Source organism: Halichoerus grypus, chromosome 13, assembly GCF_964656455.1.
Source record: "Halichoerus grypus chromosome 13, mHalGry1.hap1.1, whole genome shotgun sequence".
Taxonomy (NCBI): domain Eukaryota; kingdom Metazoa; phylum Chordata; class Mammalia; order Carnivora; family Phocidae; genus Halichoerus; species Halichoerus grypus.
Window position 1 is genome coordinate 76,001,324 of NC_135724.1, and position 23,196 is coordinate 76,024,519.

The 23,196-nt window shown below is 46.4% G+C and overlaps 1 protein-coding gene across 5 annotated transcripts in view; it reads right to left on the reverse strand.

Annotated features, from left to right (window-relative positions):
* Nucleotides 1-1,239: 1,239 nt before the first annotated feature.
* Nucleotides 1,240-23,196, reverse strand: part of SEZ6L (seizure related 6 homolog like) — a 176,404-nt gene continuing 154,447 nt past the window's right edge. The window contains exons 12-17 of one of the 5 annotated variants that reach the window (XM_036105190.2): nucleotides 22,297-22,488; nucleotides 15,408-15,602; nucleotides 9,639-9,671; nucleotides 7,505-7,613; nucleotides 5,342-5,444; nucleotides 1,240-3,845 (exon numbers count right to left, since the gene is read on the reverse strand). In XM_036105190.2, the coding sequence (XP_035961083.2) occupies nucleotides 3,816-3,845; nucleotides 5,342-5,444; nucleotides 7,505-7,613; nucleotides 9,639-9,671; nucleotides 15,408-15,602; nucleotides 22,297-22,488 (662 nt within the window). In that variant the 3' untranslated portion in view covers nucleotides 1,240-3,815. Of the gene's footprint in view, nucleotides 3,846-5,341; nucleotides 5,445-7,504; nucleotides 7,620-9,638; nucleotides 9,672-15,407; nucleotides 15,603-22,296; nucleotides 22,489-23,196 lie in introns of all 5 variants that reach the window. The other 4 variants (XM_036105189.2, XM_036105188.2, XM_036105192.2 and 1 more) reach the window with 4 other exon arrangements.

Sequence of the window (23,196 nt, forward strand, 5' to 3'; positions counted from 1 at the left end):
GGACAAGGCTGTTTCCCCCTTGGTTTCAAAGGCTGGGGCTGGGGCTTTGTCTCTGGTTTCTGCCAGAATGACCCCACCCAGTGCCTCAGGGGATGGGGCTGCCCCCACCACTTCCCCAGAGCCTTGCAAGGCAGGGCACTGAATGACAGAGGATTATTCTCGAACCTTAAAATCTAATGGAATTTGCCTTGCTAGGTTTTGGATTTACTTGGCATCCGTCACCCCTTTCTTCCTTCTGAATTGTCCTTTTTGGAATGGGAACGTCCATCCTATGCTTGTCCCATCATTGTGTGGAGGGACATAATTTGTTTAGTTTCATAGCTTCACAGCTAGAGGGGAATTTGCCTTGGGGTGACCCATACCCGATTTCAATAATATTTATTATTTTTTCAAGATTTATTTATTTATTTGAGAGAGAGAGAGAGAGCAGAGAGAGAGAGACAGACAGAGTGCAAGCAGGGGGAGGGGCAGAGAGAGAGAATTACAAGCAGACTCCCCACTGAGCAGGGAGCCCAAGCAGAGCTCCATCCCACGACCCTGAGATCATGACCTGAGCCTTAACCAAGTGTCGGACACTTAACCAACTGAGTCACCCAAGTGCCCCTCAAGGATATTTAGATAAGACTTTGGACTTTTGATTTTATACCTGATGCTGGAATGAGTTAAGACTTTGGGGGTGTTGGGATAGAATGAATCTTTTGCATAAAAGAAGGACATGAATTTTGGGGGGGTCAGGGGGTGGAATGCTATGGGCTGAATTGTGTCCCACCCCCAATTCATAAGTTGGAGTCCTAATCCCCCATGTGACTGTTTTTGGAGACAGGGCCTGGAGGTGGTAATTAAGGGTAAAGGAAGTCCTAAGAGTGGAGCCTGAATCCCATAGCAGTGTGGTCTTATAAGAAGAGGACAGAGAGAGAAGCCTATCCGCAGGCGAGGAAGAGAGTTTTCACCAGGAACTGAATGGCCAGCACCCTGGTCTTGGACTTCCAGCCTCCAAAACTGCAAGAAATAACCCTCTGCTGTTTAAGCCTCCCGTCTTTGTCACGGCAGCCCGCTGTCCTGTCTTGTTCCGGACATCCCGCCCGATGTTCCCGGAACCGTTCCCAATTTGGCAGCCTGTCTTGTCAATCAAAGTGTCAGCAGGTGTTACCTCAACCCAATCCCCAGACACCAGGAACACCCCCTCCCCCTCGATGCCACCCTGCAGTGTCTTTGTAACAAAAACCCCATAGCTTTGCCTCTTTTTCATTTGTTTTATTAGCATCAATATATACAAAGTGGAAAATGACTTAACTTCATTATTCTAGCTTAGAAAGTTTGTTTTGCTTTTTATTCTGTTTGGGGATAAAATGAAAATGAAAACGTCCCAGGAGAAAGCCTACCTTTGAGGGTGCTGGACAACTCCATAATATCTGACCTCGCATGACCGCCCCGTCCCCCACCCCCATGACTTCTCAAGGGCATAGGAAAGTCATACCCTTCGGATTTACCCCCAAAGAAAGGTCATTTTTGCCCGAGGCTTATGCTCAGCCTTAATCTACGCATATATTTGCCAAGTCACTTCTGCTTATACAACCCATCCTAATTATGTCGCCGCTTTGCTTCCTGCTGGGCAGTTTTGCAGTTTCCAAAGCTATCAGCCTGAGTTACTGGAGGCTTTCCACGGAGCTGGCTTCAAAAAATATTTAAAGCATGTCTATGGAACTAAGTAGGATGGCCCTCAAGTTGCAACCAGCATACTTATGTTGGCTAAATAATTCTACTCCTCCCCAGCCCGCCCCCCCAAAAAAAAATCAAAAAGAGGAGCTCCAAGATGAAAAGCATCGAGTGTGTGCATTTTCAAAGCACAGGGCGGTAGCTGACAGATACAGCTTACAGGAATTAGCATGTAATACACACCATCACATGCATTCTTTGAAGCTCGAAATCTCTGTAAACGTATTTCCCCACTGTTTTAAAAACAAAGAGTGGCTTGTAGGAAGGTTCAGTTGGTTCTTGAGTTGCTCAAGATTGTATCCTGTTCAAAAATATTTAATCCCAAGGGGTTTCGACATCGATCTTATAAAAACAGACACGTATGAGCTGAAATGAGACGCCCAGTACATTTTTGGCACTATTATTATGTTTTTACCTTTACATGTTACAAATACACATTCAGGTATTCTAAAAAGAAAAACAGACACCAACCTGTCTTTCCAATCACACTGGACATTGCCAAGCTCACACGATCCATCTCTAGGTGAAAATAAACTTTTAAAACATGGTCATAGGTGCTGTGCTACTAAAGACATAACTAAGACATCGGTATCCTGAAAAAAAAAAAAAATCAACACCTTTTCTATTCCTCCAACAGCCAATAAGGATTCTTAGGCCACTTTTAGGGAACAGGGTTAGAATAAAGATTTCATATTTTGTCAGTCCTGACAAAAGACAAATGTTTAGTTTGCACGTAACCATAGTATGTTCTAAAATTAAATATCATTAATAGAGTTCTTCCTTCCAGGTGACCCAGGGTTAGGGTTAGAATAAGCATCAAATGGAAATAAAAGCAAAGACTGGATTCTGCCTTTTAAAAAAAAAGGGTACATTATTTGCATCGTTGAACCTTCTCCAGATATGACATTGCTTACTAATGGTCTGGAACGATTCTCCTCTGGTTGTTTTTTGTTTTTGTTTTGTTTTGTTTTGTTTTGCATAAAATGGGGTGGGTTTTGGGTGGCTGGAAAGCAGCCTTGAATTATCTCTTGCTGTGCGTCATGAATGCATGCCTTAAGGAGCATATAAGCAGGATTCCTTTCTGGCAGAAGAAAAGTATTGGGCCTCAGGTCCCCCAAGATTGAAGCCCAAGCTTCTAGCCAGGAGGAGGCGATGTGTATGTGAAAACCAACTGCCCTACCCTAGCTCCAGAGCTGCCTAGACAAGCTACCAAAATAGGGACTATGTAACTATGTGGCGGAAGCTCCCCATGGGCATCTACAGTCACAGCTTGAGGGGGGCCCTGCTGAACAAAGGGATCAGTTCTTGCACCTGCAGCATAAATTCCCTTCCCTTTCATTCTTGGTGGAGGGTCAGAAGAAAGAACATTTTACTAACTTGATCCCCTCACTCAATGCCCCCCCCGCCCCCGCACTCTCTCTGAATTCTCAAATCTCTCATCTACCCTGCAACATTTTCTGATTCTGCCAGCCTCCAGTGAGGCCAGGGTGGCAGACGAGAATGCTCAGGGTCACACCTTTGCCGCCTTCGGAAGGATCATGGGAGGGAGGGGATGTGGCGAGACCTTCTAGAAGCTGAGAGCATTTGGAAGAGCGGACCCGGGATTTGTTTTGGAGCAGACTTGTTCAAGCTAAAGTCCGACCCAAGTTAATCCATCAAGAGTTACCCTTTCCAACCTAATCCTGGGGCTTGGATTTCTCCTAAAAGCACCAAGGGCATGGATCCCAAATGCGTGCAATTTGATGCAGCAAGAGCTGCAGATGATGGCCCCTGCTGATGGGGAAACCCAGCTGCTTTTTTTTTTTTTTCTTTTCCCTTTGCTGCCATGTTGGTCATTTTGCAGGTCATCTGCCTGCCTTTGGAAAGGAGATTGTCACATGGATTTGGCCGCAGCTGCGACACCTCCAAACACACCTATTTCGATTTTAAATATAATAAATACAGCGAAGAAAACAGTGAATCTTCAATAAAGAGTCTAAAGAAAAGACGGACAACATTCTGCGGTTTCAATCAAATGCCACGTGGTCTCTGGATGAATTTCTCAAGGAGGTTGTAGTTGAGTTCCGATCTGCGAGCTCCCTTCTCAGGAGTAGCTCTCCTTAAATGGAAACTTCATACTCCCTGGTTTCCTGCAAGAGAGAGAAGCACAGATTGGGTAAACCGCTGGGTGGTGGAGCCACCGGCAGAGCGTGCCTTGAGAGCCTTTAGTCCTAGCCGAGGAGGTGAAGACTGTGGAGAGCAGAGCCGAGTCACCCGACCAACAACCTGCCCATCCCAGGTGTGTGAGTGAGCACAGCTGAGCCAGGATGACCACCCAGCTGCAACAAGCTGAAAACACCGCCCCGCAGACTGATGAGCAAATTAACATTGCTTGCTTTGAGTGACCGAGTTTTGGGATTATTTGTTACTCAGCTTTATCATAGTGCTGGGTAGCTGATACACTACGCTAATAAGTATCAGTAAGATCTAGTTTCTGAAGTGCTCTTTTTTTTTTTTTTTTAAATCAGCTTGACCTTCTTTTCGTATTTGGAAACAAGGTATATAGAATGTAAAATAACATACGACCTCTTCTTAGCAGTGCCATATCGAAAATGACTACAACACGTGGGTGGCAACCCCTTCAATTTCTCCAATATTCGTCAAGTGTGTGTAATATATTCCAGGCCTTCAAGGCAGAGGAGCTGGGAGATATAAGAAGTCAGAGCCTTGGCCCCAGAAGAGGTCATTGCCACATGCTTTCGTGGAGGTCTACTGTTCCTGCTGGGTCAACACAGATAAGCAAGCACATCTATGGTAGATGGGAGTATGGTGGGAAGACTCAAAGGTGGGCCCCCTTTTCCTCACCTCCTGGTGGTCACATTCTTGCATGATCCCCTTTCCTAAGTGTGGGCAGGACCTGTGATTTGCATCTAACTCGTAGAATACAGCTAAGGCACTAGGATGTCTTGGCCATGCATCATGGTGCCCTGCAAATTTTCTATGGTCCCTAAAAATGATGATTTGTTATAATCAAGATACCCATTGGCCTATTTGATTGTTTGAGGTTCAAGGGAGGCAGGATAATATAATGATTAATGGCATCAGTCTGAATTTGTATCTTGGCTCCAAGCCATGTGCTTTTGGCTGTGTGCAACCTTGGCCAAATCATCTGTTTGTCTCTCTGACCCTCAGTATCGTCATCAGTCCATCAGAGGTAACTGCATGGTATACAACAGAGTTGCAGGGATTTGGGCAGCTTATGCATTTAAGGTGCCCGGCTCATGGTACATATTCTTCTTCTTTTTTTTTTTGAAGATTTTATTTATTTATTTGACAGAGAGACAGTGAGAGAGGGAACACAAGCAAGGGCAGAGGGAGAGGGAGAAGCAGGCTTCCCACGGAACAGGGAACCCGATGCGGGGCTCGATCCCAGCACCCTGGGATCATGACCTGAGCCGAAGGCAGATGCTTAACGACTGAGCCACCCAGGCGCCCCCATATTCTTCTTCTTATTATTACTGAGTTCTGTCTCCTTTGCAAGACTATAAGCTCATTAATGGCTGGACCAGGTCTATTTGGTTTACAGCTGTGTCCCTAGTGCCCAATACCAAGTCTGCCACCCAAAAGAGAAGAGAGACCAACTCACCCCTGTCTCATAAATGGGGTTGTCAAACTCGGTTTCCACGGTGATCTGGCTGTAAGGGTGGGAGTACATCAGGGGCAGGCGGAGGTTGGAGTAATAGCGACATCTGGAAAAGGGCAGTGAAGGAGATAGGAGTTACGTTACCAGAGGAGGACAGCTAGCTGGGGCCCCTTCCCGGGCTCGGGCACCTCCACAAATGCCAAGAAGGTGTGCAGAAACAGCCTCTTGCAGTGAGAATCCAAGTGGGTGAATACCAAAATCATAACTGCCCTCAAGTTCTAAGCGGGTGACTGAAAACTAAAACCTCAGTACCTCCCCTTCCTGCAGAGCGGGGGAGCTCAGCTGGTTTTCACCTGTAAGGTGATTCGAGCCCCTCTTTCACACAGAGCGACAACAGCAATAATCAGCATTTACTGAGCACCAACTATATACCGTGTTGCCTCAGAACAACCTTCTCTGACTACCTATTTAAAAAGTGGTTCTTCTATTACCACACCCTATTTCTTTCCTTCATTGTGCTCATCACAATGTGTTGTGTTATAATTTGTGTATTTCTGTGTATTACACTGTTTGTGTAACACAGTGTGTCATAATTTGTGTATTTCTCCTCTCCCCCTTCAACACTGTAGGATCCACAAAAACAGAAAAAAATGATATTGGGCAGATGCCTGCCTCAGGGCCTTGGCACATACTGTGTGTGCCTGGAACCCTCCTCTTCCAGATATTTGCATAGGTTACTTGTTATTGCTTTCAAGTACTTACTCAAATGTCATGTCTCAGTGGGGACTCCTCTTCTAGAGTGCAATCATCACCCTACTCCAGCTCCCTTTTGCTCCCTAATGTACACAGTTGACCTTTGAACAACACAGGTCTGAACTGCACGGGTTGACTTATATGTGGAATTTTTGATAAATATAGTATGGTCCTGCAAGTGTATCTTCTCTTCCTTATGATTTTTTCTTTTTTTTTTTTTTTTAAAGATTTTATTTATTTATTAGAAAGAGAGGAGAGCACAAGTGGTGGGTTAGGGGCAGAAGGAGAGGGAGAAGCAGGCTCCCCGCTGAGCCAAAGGCAGATGCTTAACCAACTGAACCACCCAGCTGCCCCCCTTATAATTTTCTTCATAACGTTTTCTTTTCTCTAGTTTACTTCATTGTAAGAATACGGTATTAGGGGCGCCTAGGTGGCTCAGTCTGTTGAGTGTCCAACTCTTTATTTCAACTCAGGTCATGATCTCAGGGTCAGGAGATCCAGTCTCATGTCAGGTTCTGCATTGGGCATGGGGCCTGCTGGAGATTCTCTCTCTTCCTCTCTTTCTGCCCTGCCCCCAACCCCCACACTCACACTCTCTCTCTCAAAAAAAAAAAAAAAAAGAATACGGTATGTATTACATATAACATACAAAACACATGTTAATCGACTGTTCGTGTTATCAGTAAAGCTTTTGGTCAACAGTAGGCTATTGGTAGTTAAGTTTTCAGGGAGTCAAAAGTTATATATGCAGATTTTCAACGCACCGGTTGTCGGCGCCCCTCACCCTCCTCACATTGTTCAAGGGTAAACCATATTTACTTTTCTTATTATACTTTACTTGCTGTCTATCTTCCTCCCATTAGAACCTGGGCACCACATATCAAAGATCTCCTTCGGTTTTGTCCACAGTGATGTTCCTAGAACTGTCCCCCACCCCCCAAACTGCCTGACACATAGTAGGTGCTCAATAGTTGTGAATTTGAATGAATTAGTGAATATCCTAGCCATGGCTAAATACCTTCCTTCCTCATTGCAAGCAAGTTCTATGATCCCCAACACGCAGGACAATGTCTGGTATGTAGTAGACTGTCGACACATGTTTGTGGAGTAAGTGAACGAATGAATGAGTGCATGATGGGATCGATGTCAGTGTGTCTGTCTCTCCCACTAAAGCACAGCTCCTTGAGCTCGGGGGTAGTGCCAGCTTATTTGCTGCTGCATGCTCAGCCCTCCTGCCTCGGACGGGGTGGGAGGTGCTCAGTAGGAGTATTTCTCCCAGCGCTGAGTTGAATCATGTCATCTCCAAGCTCCCAAATGCCACCAACCCCAAGCTACAGATGGAGACCCTGTCCTCCAGTGCACTGGTCATTGAGTGGATGGCAGTCCCCCACGCCCTGCCCCGAAGCCCCCTACCTGGTGATGTAAATGTAGGCTCCTCCCAGCAGTAAGGAGATGATGAGGACTGGGATGAAGATAGCCAGTGCCATATTTCCCCCTTCCAGCGATGTCTCGGCTGCTGCTTCTGCTACTAAACACATAAGCCAGTGAAGCCTTCTGGTCTCACACCCTCAACCCGCATGGGCACCTGGCTCCCAGGTGGCCACCTGCCTTCCCAGTTCTGCACTCATTGAAAGAGCTGACATCGCAGAGCCTTAGCCGTTAGACCAGCATCCCCAGAGGGGAGAAGAGGCAGAGACTAGAGATAATGGGACTGGTTCTTTGCAACGGAGCCCAGACCCATCCTTGGATGGGGTGGTCATGGGGCTACCGAGAATGACACTCTTTTAACCCCTGGTCATACCATGCCCATTTTTTTGGGGGGGGGAGTTGGCGTGGAGAAAATCTCATATGTGCTAACTGGGAAGGCAGATCTGCTCGACATTCCATGGGAAAGGGGAGCTCCTTGCACCCAGACTGACAGATGCCTCCCAGAGCTGCTCTATCAGACCCTCCAGGAGAGGGCGCTGGGCAGCTGGGCCTGTTCTCAGTACTGCACCCTGCCCCTCACGACACCCCAACTGTGAAGACCCAGTTTGGATTCTCAGAGGCCACGGTTGCACCTTCTTGGCCTCACCTGGAGCTCCCCCACCCCACTACCTTCCACTGGTTTGTGGAAATTGTAAGAACTACAAAAGCTGTTGTGGGGGCCAGGGGCGTGTTCTCAGCACAGCCTGAAGGGAGACCCCACATCTCCTCCGGACACCCGCACTCAGGTTTTCTCTGCCATTTCTCCACGGCCATGGCCCACAGAGTTCGGCTGCAGGCCAATCTATAATCCATTAACCGCCACTCTACGAAGTCTGAAAAATCGATGCTAACACCCATGACAAATGCATGAGCACAAAACATTACAACGGCTCTCATCGTCTCTGAGCAACCCAGGCCTTTGAGACGTTCCCATGGTTCATTGGTTGCCGAAAGGCAACAAAGGGATGGCCTGACGTGACAGACAATAACACCCCGAAATGCTCTCCCTTTTCCCTGCAGAGTGACTCATACATGCCCCACCTCTGCACTTATGCTTGAGCCCGGCTCTGCCTGTTGGGATTAAAATGTCATCTGTATGGGGCGCCTGGGTGGCCCAGTCGTTAGTGTCTGCCTTCGGCTCAGGTCATGATCCCAGGGTCCTGGGATCGAGCTCCCTGCTCCGCGGGAAACCTGCTTCTCCCTCTCCCACTCCCCGTGCTTGTGCTCCCTCTCTATCTGTCCCTCTCTCTGTCAAATAAATAAATAAAATCTTAAAAAAAAATGTCATCTGTTGGAAAGGAGAGCAACTAATGACACGTAGTTCGCGTGGCCCCACCTTCTGAGTGAATGATCTATTGTCAGAAAGCTAAATGGCTCCAAAAATGATAATAAAAACTCCTTAATTGGTTATCAGTTTTTTAAAATAAAAATGAAACCATATATATATATACATCTTATGACACCACAGCCCCAGTGAGTGGTTTGGTACCCAAGTGAATGGAGGTTACACAGAATATAGAATGGTTTATATATGGGAGGGGTTGAAAGGGAAGGGAACCACAAAATAAAAACCCGAACAAAATCCTGGCTAGCGTTTACCATCCATTCCCCATTAATAAATCTCACTTGGTAATTCTTAATAGGAGGAGAATAGAAAACAAGGAGGATACAGGGACAGGTAACTTGGGGAAAACGGACCACAGAGCATCTCCCAGGCAGACAGGGGGTGCTCAGCATGGAAGGTGAGGCATCACTGGATTTACTTCCCCTAAAGAGCACCACGTGGATGAAAAGTCATACAGCTGGGTTGTGCCTTTCTCAGGCATGTGGACCCTCAGATTTTCTTACCTCAAGAACAGAACTGGTGACAAATCCCTTTCAGGTCATAGTTAGGACCCTAGGTTGCAAATTCAATGGTTTGTTTCTTTTACAATGTTTTATTTTGAAATTATCTTTAGCAGTATGGAGATGGAATTTCTGCTTATTTTTTAAAGCACCTGGAGAAGGACATGCAAGGACCTGCCCTTGTTTTCTGCTATTAGCTTGATTTATTGGATTTCTTTTTCATTATGGAACTCACCTTCTAATGCGTGTTCAAAGCTGTCTTGATTAACTGAAAGGGAAATTGGAAGCATTGGTTAATGTCGAGTGAATTCACTCTGCATGAAATGAAGCCAAAAAATTAAGAGCAAAAACCTGTGCTATGGTTTGCTGAAGTTAGTGATCAGCTTTGATTTATCTTGGGCTTCTGGAACTAGTGGAAGTGCCTGGACACATCCCTTCCTAGGTTCCTGAGAGATCATGACATAGATATGAAAGAAACAAGGACCATAGTAGTCCCTGTGATTAATTACTGAACACTCACCGCATGTCCGATACTGTGCCAAGAGCTTTCTGTATGTATCACTTACACCCACAACAATCTCACTAGGTGGATACTATCATCATCCCCATTTTACAGATGAACAAACAGAGGTTCAGAGAAGTGAAGCAATTTCTCCGATCTCACACAGCTTCTGAGGGATGAATGCAGTCTTTAAACCCAGACTGCTTGTCTTTCCCCAGCTTCTGCTCCTAATTACGTAGTTCTGCTCATTTTCATTGTTCCCTATGTAGCTCAAAGGTTGATGAACAGTGAGGCTCAAGATAAAGCCCCACTTCCAAAATCCAGCCAGAGCTGAAACTGTTTTCCTGCTTTGAAATACGTGTTTATATGAACCTTTCCGGTTTTACTTCTATTCCATATTTATTTGACCATTATTCGTATTCCCTGTAAAACAATTTCCATTCACTGCCACAGACTAGAACTCTCCGGAATTCATTCATTTCCCCGTATTCCCCGTAAAACTTCTCTGGAAGTTCAAGATGATGGGGACTGGCATTCCCAGGCTTTGGCACCAAAGACATCATGGTAGGTGAGCACAAAAATATAGCCATGTGGATGGGTTTCCAAGAAGCAAAATCCCAGAGTGAAGGGCTTAGATAAACAGAGTGCATTATAAGGGGGTGGCAGGGGATGGCCACCAAAGGCCCAGCTGTATGCACGTCCTAATACAGAGACTTCTTAATTTGTGCCTCGGTCAAAGTCACTCTTTGACGTTGGTCATTACCATGTGATGCCAACAGAACCAGTTGAAAAGCTAGCTTACTAACTAACTAACTACAGATTATCTCTGGAGCTAGGGCATCAGGAAAATGGGAAAAATGAGATAGATACTTCCCGCCCAAGACATGAGCTGGACTTGGGTTGAGTGTCTGGGAATGCATGAACTCCTACTGCATCTCAGAGCTGGAAGGAGACTTTGAACTTGTGTCCCTGGGAGTGTGGTCAATGGCCTCCTGGGGCACAAGTTAAAATGCAGCCTCCAGGGCCCCGCCTTTTCCTTTTATTTCACACAAATAGAAACCGAGGTCAGGGAGGGAGGGTGGCTTGCCCAAGGTCACACAGGTGACCCACAGCCCAGCCAGGCTGAATCCCAGGGCCTCCGAGTCCCCATCAGGTGGCCTTACATTGACCCTCAGTCACTTAGCCAACTCCAGAACACAAAGCCATGCACCCCACTTTTTTTTGGAAGAGGAAGTGATTTGTCATATCCTTACAGAGTCGTGGGGTCTCAGGAGTGGAAGTGGAGGGGACAGAAAGATGGAAGCATCCCCTAAGATCCTTTCCTGCCAGAAACTCTGTCATGCCTGATGAAGAAAGTGAGGGGCAGGGGGCCACTCACCTGCTGGGCCTTCAAGGGCTTACCTATCTTAGAACATAGAAGTTTCAGGAATGCAAAACTGAGCACCTTTTATCTTTTCTTGTGTTTTTGATCATGTATTTTCATTTTTTTAAAAAGATTTTATTTATTTATTTGACAGAGAGAGAGCGAGAGCAGGAACACAAGCAGGGGGAGTGGGAGAGGGAGAAGCAGGCCTCCCGCCGAGCAGGGAGCCCAATATGGGACTCGATCCCAGGACCCTGGGATCATGACCTGAGCCGAAGGCAGATGCTTAATGCGACTGAGCCACCCAGGCTCCCCTTGATCATGTATTTTCAATGGCAGTTCCATCTTCCCATCAGATTGGCAACATAGAAAAAAAAAAACTGATAACATCTAGTGCTGGCAAGGACGTAGGGAAAAGGACATTATCACACATTATTAGAGGGGGAGCATGAATCACTACAGTTGCAGAAAAGAATCTGGCAAAACCCACAAAATCTCAGCATCCACAGATCTTTGCCCACACCATCAATCTCCCTTGGAGGAATCTGTCATATCCGATGAGAAATGTCAGCACCCAAAGATTCACGGGCAAGGCCATTTCTGGGCAAAAGGAGACAAAACAAACAAGAAACCGGAAAAGAACTGGTAGATCCATGCACAGAGGAAGGAGCGGATGCATTAGGAGACATCAGAGTGCAATGCCCCATGGTAATTAAAAAGATAAGACAGAGCTCCATTTTTTCTTTTTTCCAACTTGACAGATGTGTGTGATAAATGGGGGAAAGCAAAACACAAAATAGGTATGGTATGAAGTGTTTTTTTACTTGGCAACAAACGAACACTTCCTGCCCCTCTCTTTGCAGTATGTCTACTTGTGTAAGTCCAGGGAACTGGGGAGACAGGACACTCACGGGTGATCCAGACTGGCTTCCCGGGAACGAACGGAAGGGTTGGAGAAAAGAAGGGAAAAACAGCTAATGTTTCGTTGGCAACTTTGGTTTCTTCTATTTCTTGCATGAGATACTTTTGTAGTGAATCCAAAAAGGAACATAAATAATCAGGGGGCAGATCACATATAGATTCAAAAATGGCCCTTCCGTGGTATCCTTACTTAGATTTCTTAAAAACAACCCCTATTAATTTTTCTCCACGCAGAACACTTACCCACAACACCAGATCAACTTCTATGAACGTCCATGTAGCAGTTAGACGGTTTACAGGCAATCTTTCCCCCGGGGGAAAACATCCCAATGTTTGAACTCTACAAAGTGGATTTCCTGTGCTATCGAAAATAAATTCAAACACAGGGCTGGGCTTCATCAAAAATTAAGGCAGGGAAGAAGAGGGAGGCAGTTGTCTTAAATCCCAGTGGCCGGGGACGCCTGGGTGGCTCAGTCATTAAGCGTCTGCCTTTGGCTCAGGTCATGGTCCCAGGGTCTTGGATGGTCCCAGGATCCTGGGATCGAGCCCCGTATCGGGTTCCCTGCTCCTTGGGAAGCCTGCTTTTCCCTCTCCTACTCCTCCTGCTTGTGTTCCCTCTCTCGCTGTCTCTCTCTCTGTCAAATAAATAAATAATCTTAAAAAAAAAAATCCCAGTTGCCGATTTCTTATTTTTCTCTGCATTTCAACAGGATCTCTTGCCCTCTTATTAAGAACTGCTTCTATAAGGTCTTGGCTCTCACAGGATAGGCTCCTGCTTGATTCCAGGTGAGAATATGCAGCACCTCTATGCCAGCGTTTCTCACACTTGCCTGATGATCAGACTCACAGCTGGTGTTAGTGACCCCGGTTCCCTAGCTCCTGCCATAGACCCCGTGAATCAGCATCTTCCCTGCAGGGGCCCAGAAGTCTGTTTATATTTGCACCCCACATTTAGAAACCACTGCCTTAAGTGATTCTCAAATTCAAAGTGCATTTGAGCAACCCAGAACTTGTTAAAATGCTTATTTCAGGGTCCTACCCCTCAGTGATTCTAGTTTTGTAGATATGGGGTAGTAGATTCAAGAATTTGTTTCTCATAAGCAGTCTGGGTGATTCGAATGCTGAAGCGACTGGCAGATTGGAAGCTACCAGCCTAACAGCCTTAAAGTCCACCCTAAAGGCCGCTTACTGGGAAAGAGGCAGGGAATTTACAATCAGGAGACATGTGTTCAAATCCTGAATTTGTCTCATAATAGCTGTGTGGTTTTGGGAAAGTCACCTAACTTCTCTGGGCCTTTCCTTTTGTAACCATACAACGGGTAAGATGCCTCATCTATCTTTTTTTTTTTTTTAAGATTTATTTATTTGACAGAGAGAGACACAGCGAGAGAGGGAACACAAGCGGGGGGGTGGGAAAGGGAGAAGCAGGCTTCCTGCTGAGCAGGGAGCCCGGATGCGGGGCTCGATCCCAGGACGTTGGGATCATGACCTGAGCTGAAGGCAGACGCCTAACGACTGAGCCACCCAGGCGCCCTGATGCCTCATCTATCTTAGAGTGTGGTCCTGAGGTTTAAATGAGGCCATTCAAGAAAAAAAAATTTTTTTAAAAACATAGGTAAATTTCACATAACATAAAATTAATCATTTTAAAGTGTACCATTTGGTGGCATTTAGCACACTCATGATGTTGGGCAGCCACCACCTCTATCTAGTTCTAGAATATTTTCATCACCTCTAAAAGGAAACTTTCTACCAACTAAGTAGTTACTCTTCTCTCTCCACCCCAGCCCTGAGAGCCACCAATCTGCCTCCCGTCTCTATGGGTTTACCGATTTGGGATATTTCATATAAATGGAATCATAAGATATGTGATCTTTTGTGTCTGGCTTCTTTCTCTTAGCATCATGTTTTCAAGGTCCATTCAGGCTGTGGCAGGTGTCAGCACTCCGTTCCTTTTCATGGCTGAATAATATTCCAGTCTAGCTCGACCACATTTTATTTATCCATTCTCCAGTTGATGGACATTTGGGTAATTCCCATCTTTTGTGAGCAATGCTGCTATGAATATTCATGTACATATGAATATTCATGTACAAGTGCTGCTGTGAATACTTGTTTGCAATTAATTTGTGCATCTACCTAGGAGTAGAAATGCTGGTTGGAAAACATAAAGCATTTGGGGATCCATTGAAGTTATGGGTTCCCAAGTAGAAACGTAAAACTCCATGATGCCTCCGTCCCTGCTGGGGAGAGAATTCAGAACTTTCTGCCTCATTCTCAAAGGGGCATTAATGCCATAAAAGCCTAAGATCTATTAGCCTAAAGCATCGAACGGATTTAGGATATTGTTATTAATTGCATGCCTCAAAGACCCAGATAAATAGACCCAAATCTCACTGGCTATGTTGAAACTTAATTTCAGTGATGAGTGTTTCACTGATTTTATTTTATTTTATTTTATTTTATTTTATTTTATTTTATTTTATTTTATACTTTATTTTATTTTATTACATCACGTTAGTCACCATACAGTACATCATTAGTTTTTGATGTAGTGTTCCATGATACATTGTTTGCGTATAACACCCAGTGCTGCATGCATAACGTGCCCTCCTTAATACCCATCACCGGGCTAACCCATCCCCCCAACCCCCCTCCCGTCTAAAAACCTCAGATCACTGATTTTAAAACAAGTTTTCCCTCTTCACCATCTCTGGGATGGGGGCGTGTTAATCCGCTGCCACCAGGTGGCGCTCACGACGGCTCAGTGCGCGCCATGGTCCAGCGCACCATCATCAGCGTTTGGAAAGGGTGTGAGCAGCAGGGGAGACCACCCCAGAGGCAACAGGGGAGCCCTCGTAACCCCTGGGAACCAAGTGGTTGTGAAAACGGGGTGCAGGAGGCAGGGAATGTTTAAGCCATGTAACCGAAGCAGGAGTGCAAAGTAGAATGGCTCTCCGTTATGATAAAAATCGAAGCTCGCAACAGAGCTTTTAGTAAGTAGAAATAAAAATGCTAAGCCGGGAGAAGGCATTGTGCCATCGTTTAATTGGCAGCATTTTTTTTTTCTTTCTCAGTAGTGCAGAAAATAATGGTTGGTTTCTTAGATGTCATGAAATACAGTAGATGGACTTTTTAGAGCAAATTGAGAATCATAACAAGAAGCCAGACCTGACATCTCCCGGTCCCCATCCCGGGTGGTGAGTAGGTTTCTTTACCTTTACAAACGGGCAGGGGCCCGTTCCAGTGGGATGGCTGTCCCAGGATGCATCGAATGGTCACTTCGCCCATGAGCTCAAAGCCTTCGTAGCACATGAAGGTGAGGGACTCTCCTGGCAGGTAGAGCCTCTTATACAGGATTTGGTAACCGTTTTCGGGCAAGCCAGGGTTGTCACACGCCAGGGACTCTTCCGCTGAAATACAAGCCCAAAGCAGCTCTGATGAGATCACGCAAATCCTGGGGGACTCCCACTCACAGCCTGTCTTATCTGGCTTTGGCCAGCCTCACCAGGACCATCTCTCTGCGTTCTCCTCACCTCCAGTGGTTTCCCATTCCCCAAACTCACCTCCCTGTCTCCCACCTCTGGCCGCACATTATGCATGGGCACCATCGAATGTCCCAGGATGTGGAATCTGGCTTAAAATCTGTGTTCCACTACGTACTCGCTGTGTGACCTCCGGTAAGGGCCACAACCTCTCTGAGCCTTGGTTTTCCTCATCAGTAAAATATGAATAACAGTGGTATCTGTCTCATAAGGATTTGGGAGATTAAATAAGAGCATGAATATAAGGTGTTTAGCATGTTCTTGGCAGGCTGTAGGTGTTCAGTCAATGATGGATGGCCGTGTTGTCAAATTATGAAATATTCTTCTTGCTCCTCACCTTACACCTTACCTGCCCAGCCAGCCTGGTTAAGTCTGGTCTTTCAGTACTCAGTCCTCATTTCTCTGCCTCCAAAGAGCCTTCCCTGGTGCCCTCCACCCCAATAGAATCACTAACCTTCCTAGTTCTTCCTCCATGCCAGCACTGAACACACTGCATTGTATTTATTATTTAATATATGTTTTCCTCGCTGGAGATGAACCTGTTAGGACGTGCTTGAAGCTCAGGGCCTGCTTTATAAGGACTATCATATATGATCCTAAATTATACAGTAGGAGCATAATAAATGACACCTGGCAGCTTAAGACATACTGGAGAGTTGAATCCATCCCTGGTTTAACCTATTCCAGGCTCCGGACTCCAACTTCCCTGCCTGTTACATAAATGGACTGGACCAAGACCCCATCTTTAGCTGAAATGTGGCTGGGCGATGACATTCCCACTCCAGCGATGTACCCACACTTGGAAATAAGATCATCTAAAGCAGGTTTTCTCAACCTAGATGCTACTGACATTTTGGGCTGGGTAATTCCTTGTGGTGGGGCCATCCTGCAACGTCCATGTTGTAGGACGTGGAGCCACATCCCTGACCTCTACCCACTATTTCCTTGTTGTGACACCCAAACATGTCTCTAGGAATTGCCATTGACAAATGTCTCCCAGGAGCAGTGTCACCCCTGGTTGAGAATCACTGATCTCGGCTCTTAAACAATTCCGTGAGAACTCATCCTGTTCTTTCTCAGGAGTACAACTGAGTTGGACTGGCGGTCTTAGAAACGATCACAAACCTACCCTCATTTCTATTTTCCTCCCATTTCTCCCCTCTCCTTAACTATAGGGGAAAATGTACATTTTTTGGGAGCACATTTGAACAAAATGTCAAAATCAGCTTCCCCAGGTATTGCTATGAATGGTTTGTAAGATACCCCACAAATAACGAGGCGCTGAAACTCTGTGGTCATTAGCAACTGGCGGTAGCCGGGCACTCACTGTATGCCACACACGTTGTTATGAGCTTCTTTCTATATTTATGGCTGGAACCATCATCCTTTTTGATGAGGATGCCTGTTTGTTCAAAGTCATCCAGCTAGCAAGTGACAGATCCGCTGGGTTTGAAATCCGGTGCATTTAATGGCTCTGGGGTAGTGGCCCGGGGTGGGGAGGACCTTCTTGTGCCAAATCCCCTGGGCTATCATGAATTCCTCTGAGCTACTGCTTTCTCAGAGACAGAAATTTCTAAATGAAAATGGGGCACCCAGCTGGAAGCCGGCATGGGGGCCAAGGTGAGGCCGCTGGGGACGACATCATTGGAAACTTTCATTATGGCCACGGTCTGGCCATGTGGGCTCTGCCCCGGTCAAGAGATCGCCACGTCTCATTTGTGGTGTTCTGAGGGCAGGGCGGTGAAGAGCCAGGGCCTCCTGGGAATCCCTAAGTGTCTCCCTGGGGAGCCACCCATAAAACCCTTGCTGAATTTGTAGGCTCGTCATTACTTTTGGTGGTGCGGTTTATATTGTCAGGATGGGAGCCTCAGGAGTCAGGTACCATCAAGGAAGGGAAGTCGAAACAATGACCGCATTTAGTACCGCCAACAACATCAACGGTAGTAAGGGTAGCAAGTACTGTCATTTCTCGAGCCTGCAAAAACCCATTGGATATAATCCTGGCAAGTGAGTTATGTATTCAGTTCTACAAAGAGATAAAGAGATCATTTCAACAAGCTGCTGCAAGTGCTGTGATCAATGTAACTGTAGGAGCCATGGGAGCTTATAGGAAGAGAAACATGACCTAGCCTGGGCAGTCAGGGCGGCCTTCCTGGAGGAGGTGATTGGGGATTCATTGTTATTTCCTTCACAGATTTGGCTCTCCTCCTCCCATCTCCAACAGACCCCAGGCTCCATGAGAATGTGGATCATGTCTGTTTAGACACTGCTGTATTTTTAGGGCCCTTGCCACACAGTTCCCAAACTGTGCACCGAGGCACCCCAGGGTGCCACCATGAACAGCACCCCTTTGAGATTTTTCAAAATTTTGAGGAGACAAAGGGACATCTCCCAGACCCATATGAATGGTGCCAACATTAGACAGAGCTACATTTCTTTTGATGATGCCCTGTCTTTGCAAAGCTGGGTTTTTTTGCAGGGGTTACACTAAAAAGCAAGAGCTCTGATAAAATCAGTGTGGAATGGAATGAAGGTGGTCCAGTCTGACGCCAAAATCTAAGAAATTTGGTGGAGCCCAAGAGGCACCCACGCCCCTGTAGCTATGATTCTAATTATTTAAGAATGCATTAAGAATCATGGGGTCCTTGGGGGACTCAGTCGGTTAAGCGTCCGACTCTTGATTTCAGCTCAGGTCATGATCTCGGGGTCGTGGGATTGAGCCCCACGTTGGGCTCCCTGCTCAGGGCGGAGTCTGCTTAAGATTCTCTCCCTCTGCCCCTCCCCCTCCCCCTGCTCTCTCTCTCAAATAAATAAAATCTTTAAAAAGCGCAATCAAAATCAAATCTTGTAATATGTGCATTACTTTTTCAAATGGCTCCTAAGTTGTCAGGATATAGCTACTTATTAAGTTGTTTGGTCCTAACTACTTAACAAATGGCACTGTTAGGTATTTTGGTCTAGGATATTTACCAAAAAAATTCCTGAGACGCCAAGGGTACCGTGAATTGAGAAAGTCTGGACATGCCTGTGCCTGCATTTGGAGGCACTTTTTGAATAATTGCTTCAGTTGCTTCCAACTGCCCTGCCTGGCAAGGAGTATCATTCCCTTTTCACAACTGAGGGCTTTGAGGCCTAGAGAGGGCAAGCTACTGGCCCAAGGTCACCCAGCAGAGCTGGGCGGGAGGTGTGTTTGGCTGTGAATTCCAGACACTTCCTTGCTTCCATGCTTGACCTGTCAGTTCTTGAAGGAGTCAAAAGACATGGTTTGGAGTCCCAGCTGGACCAAACAATGGTCTTGAGTGGGTCACCGTGAACAGAAGCTACAGACATCCAGAGCTTTTACAACTGGCTCTGTGCGTTTCATGAGCTTGTTGGTGGAAGATCTTTGTCCAGATTAAAGCACCAGAGCTTTGCCCAGAAGCTGGGACTGCAGAGTGATAAGGTGGGAAAATGCTGCTTTTGGGCTTAGTCAGGCTTCAGCTGGAATCCTGGGTTCTCGCCTTCCCTGCTGTGTGACCTCAGGAAAGCTGCTCACCCTCTCTGAGCCTCCTTTGCCTGCTTTCAAGTGAACACAGGTACTGCCCATACAGTTTCATGAGTGTTCAACGTAGTAATGCTGGGGAAGGGTTTGGCATGGTGAAAGAGCACATCCTGTGGGGCATTTCCCCCCGTTCAGCAGAGGAAACATTTTAAAGCTATAGCTGCCCAAAAACTCATCCTTGGAAACACCGTCAGAACCCGGAGACAGCCTGCCTCTCCCTCTGCCAACCCCCCCGACCCAGAATTGACCAACCTCTTGCCTCGCATCTCCTGCCAGCCCGTAATGAGACTGGAAGCGCATGCCGGGCGCCTCTTTGGGCTTCTGGGAAGATCGCATGTCTCCTGACACCCAGCCTGGCTCGTGACTCATTAGTGCGGGTGTCAGGGAAGCTGTCACAACTGAGATTCCAGGGTAAGGCGGCCCAGGAGGGAGGGAGGGAGGCTTGTGTCTCCAAAACCCAGCAGCCAGCGCAACCCAGAGGATCTTCGGAGGCCATGCCTCATTAGGGAAGTGGCTTTTCTTTCTTCCTTCCTTTCTTTCTTTTTCTTTTTCTTTTTTAAATGATACCTCCACCTCTCAGTACTTTTAAATAAGCTTTTATTTTTAGCTTCTCATCTCTGGGTCTCTGCAGCTTGACTGGCTCAAGCAGCTTCTGATCACCCTGGAGGAAACGGGAACTGAATGGGGGTTCTGGGCTGCCTTAGCGAAGTGCACCTGACATGGGTGAGGGGGTGGAGCACTTCGAACAACAGAAATGCACTGTCTCACAGCTCTGGAGGCTGGAAGTCCCAGGTCAAGGTGGCCTTCAAGGGCCACATTCCCTCTGAAATCTGGGGAGAAGGATCCGTCCTTGCTTTTGCTTCCTCCTAGCTTCCAGTGGTAGTTGGCAATTCTTGGTGTTCCTAGACTTGCAGGCACAGAATGGTGTTCTCCCTGGGTCTCTGTGTTCAAATTTCCTTCTTCTTGTGAGGACACCTGTCACTGGATTGGCACCCATCCTAATCCTGTAGGGCCTCACCTCAACTTGATTACATCTGCAAAGACCCTCGTTCCAAAAAAGGTCCCAGTTACGGTACTGGGGTTAGGATTTCAGCATCTCCTTTCGGGAGACACAATTCTCCCTATAATGCACTGTGAACTTGGCCCAAAGGTCTGGGGACTAGGAAGGGATGTGCTTGTGGGTGAGGGGTTAGAGCCATAGGCTGCAATTTCGCTGGGACATCCCTGCCTGGGTTTGTCCCCAGTCACCCACGGTGAAATATATCGGGGCAAGGCTGGTGGAAGGGGCTGGGGGCTCCAAGACTGGAATCCCAGCTCTGCTCATGAAAAAGTGTTGTGACCTTAATCACATGTCCCTGTGAGTCTCAGCGGCCTTTAAACACACACATACACGCATGCACGCACACTTACATATGTATACATGTATATAATGTATGCATACACATGCCTATACATTCACACACATATATAATCTGTTTAGCAATGTGTTTTATTTGTTTACTTATTTATGGGGGGAAGATTTATTTATTTATCTGAGAGAGGGAGAGCATGAGTTGGGGGAAGGGCAGAGGGAGAGGGAGAGGGAGAAGGAGAAGCAGGCTCCCCGCTGAGCAGGGAGCCCGATGCGGGTCTCGATCCCAGGACCCTGGGATCAGGACCGGAGCCGAAGGCAGACGCTTAACCGACTGAACCACCCAGGCTCCCCAGCAACGTGTTTTACACTTTCAATAAACTGTAACTATTGTTGTCTCTTATCACCTTTGAGCTTTAGTTTTCTTAGTATGTTTGCACACACACACACATACATAGACTTACATTCACAAATGCATATAATCTGCTTAGCATGATGTCTTACACAATCAATAAATAGCAACCATTACTATCTGTAAAAGAGAGCAGATGTGTCTTTTGTCTGAATGACCCATCAGCTATACCGTATTTTACCTCTGAGACGTCCTTAGCTCTGAAATTCTAGGACCTGGACTAAAGAGGCAGATGGGGACCCATGGTGTGAGGTCCAAGATTCCTTGTTGCACGTGAACCCAGAATAAGAAAGTCCCTCTTTGCTGTGCAGAAGCTTTTAATTTTGATGTAGCCCTACTGGTAGCTTCTGGAACTTGAGCTGGCTGAACCCTTAATGGAGCTGCTCACAACATGCTCATATAAAATATGAGCGCAGCCGACGGTCTCTCAAGTCCAAACATTGTGTGAGGCTTTGTTCCTTCTGCGTCGCCTCCTGTTTCCTCTGAACAATGGTTCTGATCCCTGGTTGCACATCAGAACCCGGGGTGGGGGGAGGCGGCTTTGAAAAACCTCACTGCTCATGCTAAGCCCCAGACCAGGAGCATCAGAATCTCCAGCGAGTTTGAAAACTTCCCGAGTGATTCCATGCACAGTCAGGCTGAGCCCCCCTGGACCACCGCTCTCAACCCTCTCTCCTTGGCAAGAATAGTAGTAATTCCTCCCTTGTCAGAGTGACTTCGGAAGACTTTTTTTTTGATTCTTTATGATTAAGAAACCCCCAAAGTCTTTTCTTAACCAAACATCTGCCTTAATGGCTTCACGTAGATAAGACCAAAGAAGAGTTTAAATCCACCAATTTCGTGTCCTGTGGATGGCTTGATTTTCAGCAGAGTCAGGCAGCTCTGGGTTTGACCTTGGCCTCCACTGTTAATGGGCTGTGAGACCTGGGGTGATGATTTCACTACTCTGAACTTAGTATCCTCTTCTTGCAAACGAGACAACAGTGCCTTGCTCACAAGGCCACTGGAGGCAGAAGGGAGGGACATTCAGTAAAGGACTTAGCCCAGGGCCCAGTAAATGTACCGTAAATGTTATAGTATGCAATGTACCGTAAATGTTATAGTATGCATGCCTCCAATCTGCCAGCTATGATCAGGGGATAGTAATAACAGTAAGCGCTCTCGAAGGGTGGAATGCCTCCTCCTAGCAGCCCAGCCCTCCACCACGAATAAGAAGAAGCGAACCCCCATCTGCTTCAAGTCAGCAGCTAGGACTCACAAACACAATGGGGTAGGCGAGACGTCCAGATGGGCGTGCCAGTCTCTCGGCTGTAGCAGGTTAGAAGAGAGCTCCCTTCCAGCACAAAGCCGGGGTTGCATGTGTATTGGATGGTGGTGCCCACCAGCAGCACGGGATCCGAAATTAAGCGGGTCGAGTGGTCCACTTCCCCGGGGTCGGTGCAGTACATAACTACGGACGAAATCAGACCAAGAGGGCGTTAGGACGCTTGATGATCACAGGTTTGCTGAGAACTACTGGATGATCTGGAAAGTTTCCTAACTTGATTCTTTTCCTGTTTGGAAGATAATGCCTCTGAGCTCATCAAAGGTGGTTGGAAAAGAAGCCAGGATGAAAGAGACCCGAATTTAATTCCATTTATAGGAAGTAGCCCAAAGAAATGTTTGCATCTGGACCTACATACGAGGATGTACATTGCACCGTTATTTGTAATGGTAAAAAAGAAAAAACAAAACAAAACAAAACAAAATGCAGATCCTTTAACAGGGGAAGGGTTAAATATGGAACAGCTGTTCTATGAAATCCTGAGCAAGCACCAACGAGAGCAAAGTGAGGGGGCCTTCGCTGCTTTCTTTGTGGTGCCTGAATCTAGTAAAACAAGCATCTGTTACTTTTCAATTAAAAAATCAATATACATAAAGGGAAAACAATAAGCCAACTAAAAAAAGAATGAAGTACACAACATGTGTGATATGAAAAAGTATCTGGATTACTGAGTTGAGAAAACAGCAGTGGTAAAATATCCTTATCTATAGCTGTTTCTGTACGAGTATCTCTGTGTGTCTACACACGCACAATAAGCATGTACCTATGTATGTCTATTTGCGTATGTGTAACACACAACGCAACTGGAACAACATAGAATAAATTTTTAAGAGC